Source organism: Sinohyriopsis cumingii, chromosome 5 (genome assembly GCF_028554795.1).
Source record: "Sinohyriopsis cumingii isolate HCF-2022 chromosome 5, ASM2855479v2, whole genome shotgun sequence".
Lineage (NCBI taxonomy): Eukaryota > Metazoa > Mollusca > Bivalvia > Unionida > Unionidae > Sinohyriopsis > Sinohyriopsis cumingii.
This window is the reverse complement of record NC_142965.1, coordinates 119,447,479-119,464,229: the sequence shown is the minus strand read 5'-3', so window position 1 is coordinate 119,464,229 and position 16,751 is coordinate 119,447,479. Positions and strand designations below refer to the sequence as shown.

Below are 16,751 nucleotides of genomic sequence, written 5' to 3'. Positions count from 1 at the left end.
GTCAATCTTTGTTCTGCAAAACTTTGAAAACCGATTTTCAGGATCATGGTATACTTGTATAAAGGGTTTTGTCATTTGCTGACGGGATCATTGTGCTAAATAGATACAGACATTGGACTAGAAGTCTCACTCATTTAAAAGTATTTTAACAGTTTCTTGTGGGGGGGCGCCATGTGGTCCAAAGCACTCACCGTTATGAATCACTGCCATCTCGACTATGGCTGCATGGGTTTGAGTCTCGGGCTTGGTCAATGTGGGTATGTGAGAAAGCTTGCCGGTAGCTTCTTGTGGGTAATTGGTCCCTTCCAGGGTTTTCCCGGGTTCTTCCTCCACCATTTATACTGGCTGCCATCTTGTGTTGAAAAATGGTGTTAAAGCCTATAACAGTAACAAATACAACCAGTTTCTCCTTCAAATATGTTCCCTGATCACATTAACATTAGGGATATAAGCCTTCTACCTCTCGAATCCAGCCTCAATGAAAAGACGAAAAATCGTCTTTTCTGTCTATCTTATATAGACCAAAGGGCAATAACTCTTGCCCCTTACTTCCCCTTGCCACCGCCAGGTGTCACTAGTTTTTAAGCTTTGCTTGTACTGATAACACATACATTATACCTCCAGACAATCCAAGCCATCTTAGCGTTAAAATTGGACCATCCGAAGTTAAATTTGGATTTATTGCGTTGGACAATCATTCTTCTACAGGTTGTATACATTATTTTAACAATTTTTTCAAAATTGAGTGACTTTATCACCCTTACGGATTTCGTCTACTGAAGACCATGTTACACACGCTATCGCTGAACTCGTGTTGTCAATTAAGAGTTAACGCAACACTGACTAATTTTGTTTACTCCGTTAGTAACGGTTGTGGTATTAGCGAATTAATAACATGCTGAATTGCTAAATTGTGCTTTGTTTTCTTTTCTTGTGTCGTTTCAGTAGAAATGTCAACCAAATGCATGAAATGCAAAAAGTTCAAAGCAAAAGAAGACAACCATGACTCTTGTATTGTATGTACCAAGTGTACATCATCTATACCATGCAGCGTGTGTAATACTTGGACAGAGCAAATGTGGGCTGATGTAGTCCAGAAGGCAGCGGGGATGTTGGGGTCCCCCCTCCACCTAAAGTTCGTCGTTTGCAACCGTCAGCCACAGTAACATCAGCGGCAATGGAGGAAAATAATGTTGACAGGGTACAACAGTCCACCTTTGAACAGATGTGTCGTTTGGTCCAGGAAATGACGCAGCTATTGACATAAGGCCAGATATTATCCTTATTTCCCTTGCTCGCTTCCACAGCTTTTTCTGACTCTTTGGGGGAATGTTCCCCCAGTTTTAGGCTGCCCAGTGGGCGTAAGTCCCCCCGCATGTCTGAGCATGGCCTTCGGGCCTGTAAATCAGGATGCATGGGGTTTTTACCGGATCCATCGGTTCCATTTCATTATACAACCTCTACATCACTGGCCGTCCAGCTGTCCCAGCATGGAGACCCTATTGCTAAAACGGTCCGACCAAATATGATTTACGGGGATCTTAGTGATAAATCCGTCCGTCATGGTGTACCGCCGGCAACATACCAATACTATGGAGGAGATTTTAGTGAGAAATCTGTCCGTCCAGCCAGGTCATTGGAGCAGCCGGTACCGGTGATAGCAGGACCGTCGCCAACATTCAGGCCGACCACAAGCCAGACAAATCAGCCGGCAGGGCCAGCCGTCCATATGTTCACGGCTTATCCACAAGGGAGAGTTAGTAACAGTGTCAAGGATGACGGAATCGCGTCATCTATGCCACCTGGTATGTTCTATCCAGAGATGCAAGCTATTCCAGAACACAACTCAGCACACAGTGAGGATGACGAAACTCCTGCAAATCAGCTGTACACAGATCCAACCATGGAACAGACTGAGTTTGGCTTCAAGGTGGCAGTGGAAGAAATTTAGAGGGTGTTGGCAACTTCAGAATGCCCTCCACCTCCTACTGCCACTCAAGACTACAAAGTTAAGGTGTCTGTAGATCTTGATGGGGAGGAAGAGATGCCGTCCTTCCGGCTCCTTCCCCAGTCGGCCAAAAAAAAAAAAAAAAAAAATTAAGGAGATCAATGATCGTCTATCAGGACGAATAGGTGATCCGGGGAATGTTAAAGCGTTCTTTTCAGAAAGCCAAGTACCAGCGACGTTCTCGTGGTACAAAACTCATTCAGACGCCTTCAGTACGGATCTTCCGGCCCTGGACAAAAATATGGCAGCAGTTCACATGTCCACTCCACTGTTTTACAAAGTGGAAAAAAATGTGTTCCATGCCACGTCAAAGCTAGTCCGGAACGTAGTCGCTACGTCTTCAATGTTAGACTTGGCTTCATTAGCCATTTCCCGACTCGCAGAAAAATCCGAAAATGACCACGCTTGGGAAGCGACAGCCCAGATTGCTAGAGTTATTAACAGGGCAGCTCACCATTCCATGGCTAATGCGTTGACTGCTTCTGCCAATTTAGACCTGATACGACGTGATGCATGTCTGCGGTCCACGTCGCTCAAGCCCCATCATACTCTGGCTTTACGGATGACTCCGTTTGGGTCGCCTTTACTCTTTGGAGGAAAAAATTGAAGCAGTTCAGAAGCAGGCAGCTCAGGACTGCCCCTCCAACTCGCCACCCAGCTCTCGCAGGCGTTTAGAACAAAAAAATCAGCCCCTGCCACAGCAGAGGGATGATTGGCGGACCAGGGACAAGGGATTTTTACAATCAAATGCGCAGTATAGATCCCAACCCAATGCCAGGAGACAACAGTCTAATCAGGCTAGGAGGCAACCATACAGAGGCGGTAAGTTTCTCCGTCTTCAAGCCTCCTAACTCTAAAAGTTGACATACCCTCCCCACCACCCACGGACAGCCTACCTGTGGGCAGCCGCCTCCTGCAATTTCAGGACCACTGGACCACCTTTTTTCCTCAGAACAATTGGGTGATCCAGGTCATTTTGGAGGGGCTTCGGATTTCATTTATCCAACCCCCTCCCCTGCCCTTCTCTCCCCTCTTCACGTACATACCATCCGATTGGGAGAAGGATACCTTTCTACAACAGCAGATACGTTTGCTCATAGAAAAACGAGCGGTGAAGATTGTGGAAAAAAAAAATAAAACGCAATCGCTGGGATTTTATTCCAGGCTGTTTCTTATCCAGAAGGCAAACGGCAAGTTGAGGCCGATCATCGACCTGAGTCACCTCAACCAATACATTTTACCACCGAAATTCAAGATGGAAACGGCGAGATCAATCCGTCTTTCCATCCGGTGGGACGAGGATGCCGTCAGTCTACATATGACCGACGCATATTTTCACATCCCTATCCACCCCGCATCTCAGAAATTTCTCCGATTAGCTTACCGCGACGCGGTTTATCAGTTCCAGGTCCTACCTTTTGGCCTCAACATCAGCCCTTGGGGTTTTTACCAAGGTTATGGATTGTGTCATCACCCTGTTCCGCTCGACTTCATCTACAGGGACGGCAGTGTACTTGGACGACATCCTCCAGAAACATATGGTAAGTTCAGTTCTGTTCAAAGGCAGAAACGATCATTTAGCACTTTTAGATCATCTATACTTTCTCGTGAACTGGAAAAAGTCCGATCTCCATCCATCCCAGTGTTTTGTCCATCTGGGTATGGAGTTTCTCACAGATGTGAATCTGGTAAGGCTTACCTCCTCAAAGAAGGGGGCACCAAATCACCAGACCTGTGCATTCTGATCTAGCAGTTTCTACGTTCGTGCGACAACGTACAAATCAGACACATTCCCGGCAGACTCAATGTCATGGCCGACACTCTATCCAGGAAAGGTCAAGTCATTCACACGGAATGGTCACTCCATCAATCAGTCTTTCTTCGGATTTGCACACTTTGGGGGCATCCGATGATTGATCTTTTTTGCGACAAGGTGGAATCGCAAGTTGCCCACCTTCGTCTCTCCAGTTCCAGACCCAGAGGCTTGGGGACATGGACTCTCTGTCAGTCAGCTGGAGGGGGTTGTGGGCATTCGCCTACCCTCCCACGGTTTTGGTACCGAAAATAACCCAGAGGTTAAAGGGTCAGCACTGTCGGATGAATCTGATTGCCCCTCTCAGATGGAACAAGTCCTGGGTCACCGATCTACTCGATCTAGCGATAGATCTACCCAGGAAGATTCCAACCAGCCCAAATCTTCTCAAACAACCACGGTCATGGGTGTTCCACCCCTGCCCGGACCGTCTTCTTCTTCATGCTTGACTCTTGTCCGGACAGCCTTGCGAGACAATTAAACCTTCGATTGTGGAGAGAATCTCAAGAGCAAGAAGGCCGTCCACTCTGAAGGCTTACGAGGGAAAGTGGTGTGTTTTCAGGAACTGGTGCCATAACAATAACATCGTCCCTTTGAGTGTCTCAATCCCTCAACTGGCCAACTTTTTTCTCAGGCTTTTTGAGGAGAAACAGTTGGCCCCAATTACTATCAAAGGCTACCACTCCATGATATCAGGCACATTCCGCCATCATGGTAGATGTGATATTGGGCATAACAAAGATCTATCAGATCTTTTAGCCAATTTTGATTTCAATCAACCAGAATCTCTCACCCTGTTTCCAAAATGGAATCTGTCCTGGGTTTTAACATGGCTCAATTCAGACAAATTTGATCCTTTAGCCCACACTTCGTTAAAGCTACTATCATACAAAACAGGTTTCTTGATAGCCTTAGCTTCAGCATGCAGGGTGAGTGAGTTACATGCCCTTTCCAGTGACCCGAACTTTCTTCTGTCCAGATCAGATGGTTCGGTGGTCCTCCTGATGCAACCAGGCTTTATAGCCAAAAATAGGTTACCATCCATTGGCAATCAAAGAATCATCATTCGCTCACTCTCTTCTGTAGATAAGTCAAGAGCAACAGCCATGCAAGATCCTGTTCGTGCACTCAAGCACTATTTAAAACGCACAGAGGCGTGTCGGGACACACGTAAGCGCCTCTTTCTTCCGATCAAAGCTGGTAAATGGGATATCACCCCTCAAGCCCTTGCTTCATGGCTGAAGTGGGTTATACGCTTAGCGTACTCTGAGGTCTCACAAGATCAGAGTCGCCTCATGAAGATTACAGCTCATGAGAATAGAGCAGTCGCGGCGAGCCTTGCATTCAAATGCAATGTTTCGATCCGAGATATAATAGAAGCTGTTAGCTGGCATGCAGAGTCAACCTTCTCCAGTTTCTATCTCAGAGATTTGGCTTCGCAAAGGCAAACCTTGAATCTGGTAGGTCAGGTGTCGGCAGCCCAGATGACCACCAGACCCATTTAAAACAATCAGCACCGCCTATCAGCTTTTCTGGATTCGCCAGTGAAATTTCGTAGATAAGAAGATTTCAATAACTATCTTCTTAACTGTATATAGGGGTCACATATCATGGGACCCTAGGCTGTGTTGCTGATGAAATTAGGAGAACGGGTTATTGTTCAAATGGGGAATCCAGCCATCATTCCCTAGAAGGTACCCGGGGTGGAGGTAGGATGCTCAGCATTCCCTCCTCCTATTTTCAATTCTCCTAACGTTAATGTGATCGGGGAACGTATTTGAAGGAGAAAGCAAATTTTTAGTAAATTATGTTTCTCCGAGAATACTTACCCGATCACATTACTTAAAAACCCTCCCAACCACCCCGCTATGTGAGTATCCTCGTATAATATATATTGCTCAGCTTAAAAAAAGTAGTGACACCTGGCGGTGGCAAGGGGAGGTAAGGGGCAAGAGTTATTGCCCTTTGGTCTATATGAGATAGACAAAAAAGACGAATTTTCGTCTTTTAGTAGGGCTGGATTCGAGAGGTAGCAGGCTTATTCCCTAATGTTAATGTGATCAGGTAAGTATTCTCGGAGAAACATAATTTACTAAAAATTTGCTTTCTTAAATATGTGCAGATAAGAAATACCTCCACCAAGTTTCGTTTAAATCATTAAGCAGGATTTTATCCAGTTCATCATCAACAAAGATTCATGAAATTAACTTTATATGTGCCTGATATTGTTCGCCTTTATGTTTTTGAGGTGTTGTTTTTAAAAAAAATGTCTATTCCTGTACTTATATCCGTCCTTGACTGCTGCATTCAAATATTGTCTTAATAGTGACATTTTGTTTCGTGTATGCATTATTATATTTTTGTTTATTTCAGGATTTGTTTTTTAATAATGTGTGTGTATGTGTGTGAATAAGAGTTTTTTGCTCTCATTTATAACAGTTTTTATTTATTTTATTTTACAGAATGTTGCTTTCATCACATCACAGTTGTTTTATCAGTTCTTTGTTTCTTTTTCACAACAAGTAAGTGAATTAATATCTGTTATTTTAGAATGTTCATTCAAAAATCAATAATGAACTTTTTCACCACAATATTATGTCACTTTTATGGATCTTAGCTCAGAATATTTCATCTTGATTTTAATTATAAGTTAATAATTTTGAAGATATTTGTTAAGTGCAGAACGTTGGTAATAAGTCGCCAACATTTGCCTTTGATATGAGTTGGCAGATTGTCATAGAAAGGAATAACAAGTTTTAATACAATTTCAGAAGTTATAGAAAAGGCAAATTTTATGTTGATGCTTCCACAAATGGAATATTCTAAGGCCTAGAAATAGTAAAGTCCTTATTATATTTTCAAGTCTTTTCATACTGCAGAATGTAAAAATGGCTTGTTAATGTAAATTACAATATCAGCCTGGTTTTGTCAGTGTATCAGAACTCCTTGATGTGAATTTAAGATTTCTTGAATTTTGTTGATGCTATATACAAGCTAAGACTTTGAAGTGTAAAGTTCAAACATTGGACCAAAAGACTGGGATGACATTTTTGTCACATTACATATCATTAATGGCTACTGGCATACTAATGGCATACTATAAATAATATTTGCCTCTTGGCATTCACATCTACTGGTATCCTAATGGCGTACTATAAATAATATTTGCCTCTTGGCTTTCACATCTACTGGTATCCTAATGGCCCATCTTAGATAATGTATGTCACACAGCATCTACATTACTAGTGTCATAATGGCATAACATAAATAACGTATGTCGCATAGCATTCACATCCACTAGACTAAGAGTTCTAATTGCACACCATAATGCATGTCACATAGCAAACAAATCCACTAGTGTTCTAATGGCACACCATACACAATGTGTTACGTGTACATCTACTTGTGTCATATTGGCACACCATAAATAATATGTTACATGTACATCTACTTGTGTCATAATGGCACACCATAAATAATATGTTACATGTACATCTACTTATGTCATATTGGCACACCATAAATAATATGTTACATGTACATCTACTTGTGTCATAATGGCACACCATAAATAATATGTTACATGTACATCTACTTGTGTCATAATGGCACACCATAAATAATATGTTACATGTACATCTACTTATGTCATATTGGCACACCATAAATACTATGTTACGTGTACATCTACTTGTGTCATAATGGCACACCATAAATAATGTTACGTGTACATCTACTTATGTCATAATGGCACACCATACACAATGTGTTACGTGTACATCTACTTGTGTCATAATGGCACACCATAAATAATATGTTACGTATACATCTACTTGTGTCATAATGGCACACCATAAATAATATGTTACATGTACATCTACTTGTGTCATAATGGCACACCATAAATAATATGTTACATGTACACCTACTTATGTCATAATGGCACGCCATAAATAATATGTTACGTGTACATCTACTTGTGTCATAATGGCACACCATAAATAATATGTTACATGTACATCTACTTGTGTCATAATGGCACACCATAAATAATATGTTACGTGTGCATCTACTTGTGTTCTAATGGCACACCATACACAATGTGTTACGTGTACATCTACTTGTTTCATAATGGCACACCATAAATAATGTTACGTGTACATCTACTTGTGTCATAATGGCACACCATAAATAATATGTTACGTGTACATCTACTTGTGTCATAATGGCACACCATAAATAATGTTACATGTACATCTACTTGTGTCATAATGGCACACTATAAATAATATGTTATGTGTACATCTACTTGTGTCATAATGGCACACTATAAATAATATGTTACGTGTACATCTACTTGTGTCATAATGGCACTCCATAAATAATATGTTACGTGTACATCTACTTGTGTCATAATGGCACACCATAAATAATGTTACGTGTACATCTACTTGTGTCATAATGTCACACCATAAATATATTACATGTACATCTACTTGTGTCATAATGGCACACAATAAATAATATGTAACCTAGCATTCAGACCTAGTATCTTAGTAGTGCTGTAAATATTTTATTTCACTTGGACATCAGATTTAAGCAGCATCACCTTAAACCAAATACTATAGAGTCAGTGCAATAAAGCAATAAATAAAATCACAGACTTTTGTGCATTAGACATGAATATATGAAACACATTTATTCATACAATATGCTGTTTGTTTCATGAAGCATGTTGTATTATAAATTTTAGTCAAGCCACCTCAACAGCATGTACATCAGTATATTGGTTTACACTCACCTTAGATTAAAGTGAATGATTAAGTCTTTTTCAAAATTACGCCCAATGTTAATGTTTCTTCTTTAGATGTGTTACCTGATCATAGCACATTAGGTGTACATCCAGTACCTCACAAACCCAGCCCTCCCAGGCAAGAGAATATCTTTGCCATGTCTTTGGCTTACTTTAGGAATAAAAATGCTGAATTCTGCTTGCTGTGGTAGAAATGAGGCGAGAGCGGTCTCCTTGTGAGTAGAGGACTGATATAACTCCTTTAAATTCATCAGTTACTGCTTCCTTCATACTTCTTGTTACCTGCAAAACTATCTAATTCACTTGCGCCTTTTCAGACATTTAGTGATTCTCATATTTCACACAAAGGATTGATGCTTTACATGCATTAGGAAATGGGAGAGAGGGCCAGCACCTGGGTAAAGGGATGTCACTCCCTCCTCCTCATTCCTGTTCTCCTTATGTATTATAGTCCAGTAACATACTTGAAATAGAAACCCACTTTTGAAGACTGTACACATATTAAAAATTGATAGAACTTGGATCATGTCCCTCTATCGAAGGGGAGGCCACTTTTATTAGATTATCACCTTGGAAAGGACGCAGTTGTTTTAGCACTTCTCTTATTAGGAAAAGTCAAAAATTGTGTTAAACATATTTTTTAGCACAAGAAAGCTGTATTTCCATGGCAGAGGATTATACTCCTATATACACCATATGTATTATGATTGGGTCTGTATTATCGAAGAAACTTATTTTTCTCTAAAAGTTGATTCTTACTTTTACCAACATTTTAAAGATGGTTTCAACAAAAAAGAGAATGAGTTGTGTATAATTCATAATTTATGAATACTTATGTAAGAGCCATTGTTTCAGTTTATGTTTCTGAGTATGAGATCAAATTTTTGTGCAGGTCTTTAACATAGAGCTAGACAAAATTGATTTTTAAGATTTTTATGTACAAAAACATTCAAAGGACTGTATTAAAACCAAATGTCTTCAAGTAAGGTTTCTTCATTTATGATATTGTGGGGGCATGAAAGTTCTTTATATAGTTTTCTACTTTTAAAAAAAAGTCATTTTAATGTTACTATGTATTGTGGAGACCATCCTTCACCTTCCTTCATGTTTCCTTTCAGTCTGTCTATGATGGATTTTATTTGATGTTCTACAATATTACCATGACCTCATTACCAATTTTTATCTATGGATTGTTTGAGCAGCATGTAGATAAGGAGCACCTGTTAGAAAAACCTTATCTGTACAGGTATGTCTTGATTATCTCAGTGTCTTGCTCATTTTTAATGAATATAAATACAAAGACTGGTAAAAACATATAACACTACATCTACATTTCATCCGTGTTCTTATTAGCAAATCTTTCATCATTATCATCATTGTTTTCCAGTTCAATATTACTGTTTCTGCCATCTTAACAACCTTCATTATATTTATCATTTGTCATCATGTTTGTTATCTGTTATAATCATTGTTGTCATTATCACTACCATCATCATCATCATCATCTCTGCTTCAACATCATCATTGTGATGCTTTTCTTAGTATTAAATAGTTGTTTAAAAATATTCAAGGTCATGTATTATTGTACCAACATAAATTTTACTTTTTTCTCTTTGATTTTCATTTTCAAAAATTAAAATTTGGTTATTCAGAGATTTCAGTAATGTTGACAATGACAATACAAACTGTAGGATCAACTAATGCTGGAAGGATACCCCCCCATCATAAAAGTATGAAATGATCCGACATAACTAAAAGATAGTCATAGTTATTATTAATTAATATAATTAACATGTTGTATCTAATTTTTAGTTTATATAACCATTACATAATGTATTTTTGACATTTCAGGAGAATAAGTAAAAACAACAACTTATCCATCTTAAAATTTGTGATGTGGTGCTGTATAGGTAATATATTTTTTTATCTTATTATTTGACAAGGACCAGTTTGTTTCATATTAGATGAACTATGATCTTTTCTGTCTGATTTCCTTTATCTGACATTATTTATCTATTTCTAATAATATGACATCACAAATGGGAGGAGTAGATTGAATCCATTACTTGTTGACTAGTATTCATGGTTTTCCTGTGTCAGGTAGATAACAAATACCTCCTCTCACCTAAAATAAATGCTGTGTCAGGTAGATAACAAATTCCTCCTCTCACCTAAAATAAATGCTGTGTCAGGTAGATAACAAATACCTCCTCTCACCTAAAATAAATGCTGTGCCAGGTAGATAACAAATAACCCCTCTCACCTCAAATAAATGATGTGTCAGGTAGATAACAAATACCCCCTCTCACCTAAAATATTTGTTGTGTCAGGTAGATAACAGATACCCCCTCTCACCTAAAATAAATGCTGTGTCAGGTAGATAACAAATACCTCCTCTCATCTAAAATAAATGCTGTGCCAGGTAGATAACAAATAACCCCTCTCACCTAAAATAAATGCTGAATATCGACTTCTTTAGTCATTTAAATGCTGTAATAATTTATCTTTTGTTATTGCACAACTTTTCTTTTTTATATTGAGAAGTTTCCTCCGTTCGATGTGAATGCATCCTCCCATATATTGGAGAATTGTCAAGAACATAGAGCCCACTTTTAGAACCATATACAGAACAGTCATCTTTTTCAAGGACTCTTATGTTAACAGTTGTGTCATTCATCAGATGACCAGAGAAATCTTGCTTGTTGCAAGTTAAAACCAAATTTGGTTCTCCCTTTAACAATATTTCATCTTGTGACCAGTTGCCGGGTACCAGCCACCAGTCGCTGGGTGCCAGGCATCAGTCGTCTCAGCAAAAAAGACTGGGCAGTATATATTGATGATTCGTTGACCAGTTAGATCATACTGGTGACTGACTTTACATATCATCACTTGGAGGCTTCATGGTATGGAGATAGGGATTGGACTAAGATCTGTGCTCTCCTCACTCTTCCATCATATTCTTTACAACAGTGGTTATCAACTTCTTTTAGCCATGGTTCTAAAAAAAAAAATTCTGAGCCTCACGACCTTGTTTTTAAATTTTGATAAGTTTTGTCACCCTCAAATAAAAATCCTGTTGACCCCGAGAATGTTCTTGCAAGACATATTTAGGAGGTGGGGTTTGGGGGTTGGGAAACCCAGCTGTACAGTATTGGGAGTTTTGCCCAATGGGTCCAGACTAGGGAATGGGAACTGGATTGATATATCCCCTTTTTCTATTATCTCAATGAATCTGTATGGGATGTTGGGCCCTCCACCTCAGGTTAATGGATCCCTTATGCCCCTTGAACTGGACCCTGGACCTGGTGTAGAGGCGATGCCATGGTTCATGTCACACCATCAACTCGTCATTGAGGGATGTCCACCGCGACAGCTGAAGGCATAGCATCATTTTCACCCTGGAGCCTCTACTCATCATGTCAGATAAATGGTTCCAAGTGTTCCTATGTCACTTCCTTGAAAGGACATAGTGATGCTCTGCCACTCTCCTACTTGAAGTGTTCTAGATGATGATGCATTATCTGTCCTCATCAGCTCAGATGAGTTCAAGGTAGAAACAACAGCTCATTTGATATCTCCTGTCAGTTGGATGAAGAAGACAAACTCTAGTCTTTTGATAAGTTTACTGCCTTCTACCTGCTGTCTTTTTCCTGAAACCATCTGGCTTGAAGCCCAAGAAGATCCTTTCCATTTTGGAAAAGATTTCCAGACCCAACCACAGTAAGACCTCCTGTTTGTTGCTTATTCCTTTATGACTCAGGAAATATCACAGAGGTTCTCTACAGGCCAAGATATCACTTGATGGCATAGAGGGTAGTCTGTTCCTTCTTTTGCCTATTGGCTCTATCTCTGGTTAACAGGTGCATTCCCTGAAGTGGCCCATGTAACATTCCCAGGTGTATCTGAAGTAGATATTATAATTGGAGCCTGGGCATTTGAAGTCAATAAGCAGAAAGTCTGGCTTCTGGTCATCGTAACTTCCCATGCTGACATCTTTTAATCTACTTCATTTAGTATGTTAAAGGAGGCTGCTCTGAACCTGGCCTCACTACCAGTGCTGGACGCTATGGCCAAGACATACTGTCATTCATTTTCTGTCACAATAAATTTATTGGTGGAATTTCTGCACATCCACTGTAACATCGCTCTGGAATACTCAGTGTCTTATACATAAGCAAGACCTAAGGGCTGGTCCTTTCAAAGCCAAGACCCTCTTCAGAAGACTTATCACAATTGTGACTTCAAAAGACTTGAAGGATTAGCAGCATAGATCCTTCACAACATCTGCTGGCCTATCATATTCAAACAACCAGGAGGCATACTAAAGCAAACTGCCTCAGGTGCCACGCACTAAATTCTTCAAATGGATGCAGTCCCATTTCAATGCACAACCTCAATGAGACCTGATCCTTTTCATTTGGGTTCTCAGCATGGAAGCTGGTGAAGAGCCTCTAAGAGGAAGTTCTTCAACCCATCCTCCTTTCACAAAGAAAGATGAAGGGACAGCTTTAGATGATCACACCTCTCTTGCCATGCATTCCCATCACAAATGTCTAGTCCTCATTTTGGATGCTTGGTCAAGCATCACAGACAATGGGTGGATCCTTTCTCTTGTGAGCCATTGTTTCAGGAACAAGTCCACAATTAAGGACCCACATGTTCTTTCATCAGTCGAATCTGGTGGAATTAAGGGAAGAGGTGCACACCATTTTGCAGCAAGGGGTAGTTGAAAGGGTCCTGAATGATTAGTCTCCCGCATTGTACTCTCTAGTCTTCCTGGTTGCCAAGAAATGCAAGAATATTTGTATCATAATCTCTCCCAGTTAAGCCAGTTTCTTCTGGATAAATATTTCAAGGTGGAGGCTATTTCGTCAATCCAGTAAACAATGTGTAAGATTGAGCGATGTCCATCAATCTTCAGGATGCCAATATTCACATCCTGATATTTTCTCCTCATCAAAATACATATAGTTTTGCTTGGACCACAATTTTTTAAAATTTCCAGGTTCTGTCTTTCAGAACTTCTTCTGCATCCAGGGTCTTCATCTAAGTTATGGAAGGAATAGTGTCCTACCTCCAATTACTGGGGACCCCATTTCTCCAGTATTTGATGACTGACTGCTCCAGTTTCATGTTCAGCCCCTCCATCAGGATCAGTTCCATTGTTGGTCCACAATAGTTCAGTCGGAACTTTTACCCCACCTTAAGAAGTAGGAACTCAATGTCAACTCATTGTTTACATGGGGATGTATTTCATCATGAACCAGAACTTGATCCAGGTTCTACTGGATTGGATGGATCAAATCCTGGCATTTCTAGAGATATATGTTGAAATATCATAGTCTGCTCACCATTACTAATTGCTATGGGAACCTTGAAGCTGCAGAAGATCTTGTTCCCTTAGGATGTCTCCATATACACCCTCTACAGTTTCTCCTGCTCACAAGATGGAAATCACACAGAGATTCTTTATGATTCCTCTGGAACCAGACTTTTATCATTACTGTGCTGGTGGATGTATCAGGACAGCTTCCTGACTGGGGTCTCCATGCATGCACCTGACCCCAACTCCTGCCTGTTCTCCCTTGCATCAGATTCCACTTGGCATACTCATTTAGAGCCATAGGTCATGATTTGTGGTTTTTAGACCTGTTGATAGATCAGCCTAGGTCACTGCCTCACAGGAGTGCTCATCTGTCACAACACAGAACTCCCTCCTACACAACAGCTCATTCTCTACCTTCAGTCATGGCTCATTTCAGGCGATCTGTCTTCTGAAACAAGTTTTTGGGCTGGGTTGCCAGTTGTATCATTCAGACCAGGAGAGCTTTGACATCCTAGGTGTGTGATGACAGGTGGAGAATCTTTTGTGATAGTTGCAATAGGACATATGTTGATCTTAGCTGTCCATCTGTATCTCTGTTGCTCATTTCCTTCTGTTCTTTTTTTTAAACTGCAAAAGATGTCCATCAAGGGCTATAGAGCTGCCATTTCCAACATGCTTAAATTCTCTTGGGTTCAGAAATCAGTTAGGATTCACACATTGCTGTTCTCATTTAGTATTTTGAAGTGCTGTCCGTTATGGATCACTACCATCTCACCTCTGTCTGCGCCAGTTTGAGTCTCAGATTCAGCCAGTGTGGGTATGTGAGAAAGCTTGCCAGTAGCTTCTCTTGGGTTGGTGGTTCTTTCCAGGGTTTTCCCGAATTCTTTCTCCACCATTAATACTGGCCGCCATGTATAGCCTATCATGTGCTGAAAAATGGCATTAAACCACACAACAACAACATTTTTTCAACATGACTTATTGCAAGGTTCTAAATGCTACCAGAATATTGGTGAAAAAGTCGGTAGAAAGAATAGCTTTGTTTCCTAATTGGAAAAGCCCTTAAATTGGGCCAATTCAGTCAAAGGTGGTGAAAAACGGGGAATTTTCAGCTGCCAGTGGGTGGTTCGGGTGACATAGTTGCCTTAGAGGCTGTCATTTAACTTATAGGATTCACACTACGTTTGATTAAGGTGAAATAGTTGCCTTAGAGTCTGTCATTTACCCAAATAGGCTCAGAGTAAATTTTCTTTGCCTTGTATTAATTTCAAGACATTCCCCCTACCCTGTATTTTTCAGTATAATGTATTATTAAACAAAGTAAAATTTAGATTATTTTTTTATAAAATCCCATAAAGAGAAAAGTGGAAATATATAAAAAGTTTGATGTTCTGTAGTAAATATTGGTGCTAATTTGATGATCATAAATACCAGAAGCTGCTTTCTGTGGAATTCTTGCAAGACACATTGCTATTTGATAAAGATTTCACTGTTAAAACCATTGAAAAGACCTGTTTTATAATATAAATGAAGTACAGTAGTCCCCCTCTTATAAGGCCACCCCTAATGCAGCAGGGAAGTGGCCTTATAATGAGGGTGGCCTTTCTAGAGGGGGATGACAAATGTGAATAGTAAATACATATGAAGAAAGTCACAAATACATTTAATTCTAAAGCATTTAATATTTTCATTAAAAAATCACATGCATGTTGTGAAATAAATGTAAAACAAACTGTGTCATCATTTTCAAAAGAATGCTATGAATAACCATTGATATAGTTTTATAACTGTCTTTATAATTATGTTACAGATCACATCATCTGTCACTTCGTTGGTAACAGTCTAAAACACAAACCAGTCTCGTCACAATTAAAAATATCCTTGCTGTCATATCCCCTGCATATATTGTTTAGTCTTTTGTTCCAATCTTCGACAACTTCATTATTAACATCAGCTGATTCTCCACTAAGGACAGAACACTTAATATTGTGTCACACTTGAAATCTGTGCAGCCATCCGTTGCTTGCGGTAAAGTTGTCACATCCCAATTCAACTGACAAAATTGTTGCTTTTTCTTGTCATTCAAATCAGGATACAAACGTCTCCTGGCTCAAACAATCTTCCTTTCTCTATCCATTTCACCTTCCCACTTCTGCAGAACTGTTTCATTATCTTTCACGATATTGTTCATCTGAGTCTTTCCGACATCAGTTTTCTGCAAGGATTGTCGACCCCCCCCCCCTTCAGTCAGGTGAATTAATTTCACTTTCTCTTCTAAACTGAGAATTTTTCTTTTCCTCGATGACATGTTGATCTTTTTGCAGTAAGTTATTCATGTTGCCAACTACAATACTGATAAAACAATTTTGTATGCATCTAAACAAATTGCCGTGTGTTTTTAAAGAAAGTGATCTTGTCACATGATTCGTTAGTTGCAGTCTGGTACCCTATTGTTTTTATACATTTCTTTACACTAAGTGAGAGAAGCCAAAACGGCTTCGATATGTACCATTAACATCATGCAGATTTGACCTCGCGGCCGTTAGGATTCGTAATTTTGACAATTATTGTCAGTAGTAATAGTCACTAATTATCAAAGTGAACAAGCTCAACATCTTACTAAGGGAAGCCATAAAGGCTATCAAACCATTTTCCTGCTGACTTGGGTATTGTACATCAATGCTGCCACTTCTCAGCTGTTACTACTGTTCAATAATTGTAATCTTAACAGTTATCAGAGTGACTAAACTGGACGTCTTATGATAACACAGCAGTAAGGCTAATTGGATTA

General features: G+C 39.7%; 1 protein-coding gene across 2 annotated transcripts in view; it reads left to right on the top strand.

Moving 5' to 3' along the window:
• Positions 1 to 16,751, top strand: part of LOC149800065 (phospholipid-transporting ATPase IF-like) — a 164,413-nt gene that overhangs the window by 89,451 nt on the left and 58,211 nt on the right. For both annotated transcript variants that reach the window (XM_089959617.1, XM_089959618.1), the window contains exons 23-25: positions 6,284 to 6,343; positions 9,753 to 9,880; positions 10,486 to 10,544. In XM_089959617.1, the coding sequence (XP_089815743.1) occupies positions 6,284 to 6,343; positions 9,753 to 9,880; positions 10,486 to 10,544 (247 nt within the window). The remainder of the gene's footprint in view (positions 1 to 6,283; positions 6,344 to 9,752; positions 9,881 to 10,485; positions 10,545 to 16,751) is intronic.